This window comes from Aureococcus anophagefferens (assembly GCF_000186865.1).
Source record: "Aureococcus anophagefferens unplaced genomic scaffold AURANscaffold_1392, whole genome shotgun sequence".
Classification (NCBI taxonomy): domain Eukaryota; class Pelagophyceae; order Pelagomonadales; family Pelagomonadaceae; genus Aureococcus; species Aureococcus anophagefferens.
The window spans coordinates 1-844 of NW_008706386.1; the positions used below are offsets into that span (position 1 = coordinate 1).

The following is an 844-nucleotide window of genomic DNA, read 5'->3' on the forward strand; positions in this document are numbered from 1 at the left end:
GGCGCCGCGACGAGGCCGCGCACCTCGAGGAGGAGCGGCGCCTCTTCCACGTCGCGATCACGCGCGCGGAGCGGACCTTCGCGGCGCTCCACGCGACGCGCGAGGCCGACGGCAACGGCGGCGACGCGGGCGCGGGCGCGTCGGCGCAGCGGTCGCCGTTCCTCGACCTGCTGCCGAAGGCCGCGGTGTCCGCGCGCGCCGTCGGCGCCGAGGAGGACGAGTTCCCGCGCCACCGGGCCCGGGCGCCGGGGTTCGCGGCGGCGGCGCCGCCGCCCTTCGCGGGCTTCGCGACGGCGGCGACGATCAGGGACGCCGTCTTCGACGACGACCACGCCGGCGCCGAGGACGAGGCGCCGCCGCGGCCGCCGCCCGTCGCGGCCGCGGCGCGGCGGCCCCTCTGCGCGGCGCACCGCGTCGCCTGCGTCCGCCGCGACGACGGCTCGCTCGCCTGCGCGCTCGGGCCGGGCCGCGCCTGCGACGGCGCGGTCCTCGAAGAGGCGGACGCGGACCGCTCCGCGGCGCGCGCGCCGCCGCCGCCCAAGGCGAAGCCGGGCGCGGGCAAGATCACGGCCTTCTTCAAGAAGGCGCCCAAGGGGCCGCCCAAGGTCCAGAAGCGGGCGACGTCCCGGAGCCCGAGCCCGCCGCCGAGGCCGCCCGCGCCGACGCCGGCGGCGGAGGAGCCGACGCCCGCGTCGGAGCCCGCCGCGCCGCCGACCGCGGCGCGGCCCGCGCCGGAGCCGTCCGTCGCGGCGCCGAAACGCGCGCCCGAGCCGCCCGTCGCGGCGCCTGAGCCGCCCAGGCCCGCCCAAGCGCCCGCGCCGCCGGCCCAAGCGCCCGCGCCGCC

The 844-nt window shown here is 82.8% G+C and overlaps 1 protein-coding gene across 1 annotated transcript in view; it reads left to right on the top strand.

The window, feature by feature from the left end:
* AURANDRAFT_69318 (hypothetical protein) overlaps positions 1–844 on the top strand; it is a gene marked incomplete at both ends in the record, with an annotated part of 1,288 nt that continues 444 nt past the window's right edge. The window contains one exon of the mRNA XM_009045082.1: positions 1–776. Coding sequence (XP_009043330.1) covers positions 1–776 — 776 coding nt within the window. The remainder of the gene's footprint in view (positions 777–844) is intronic.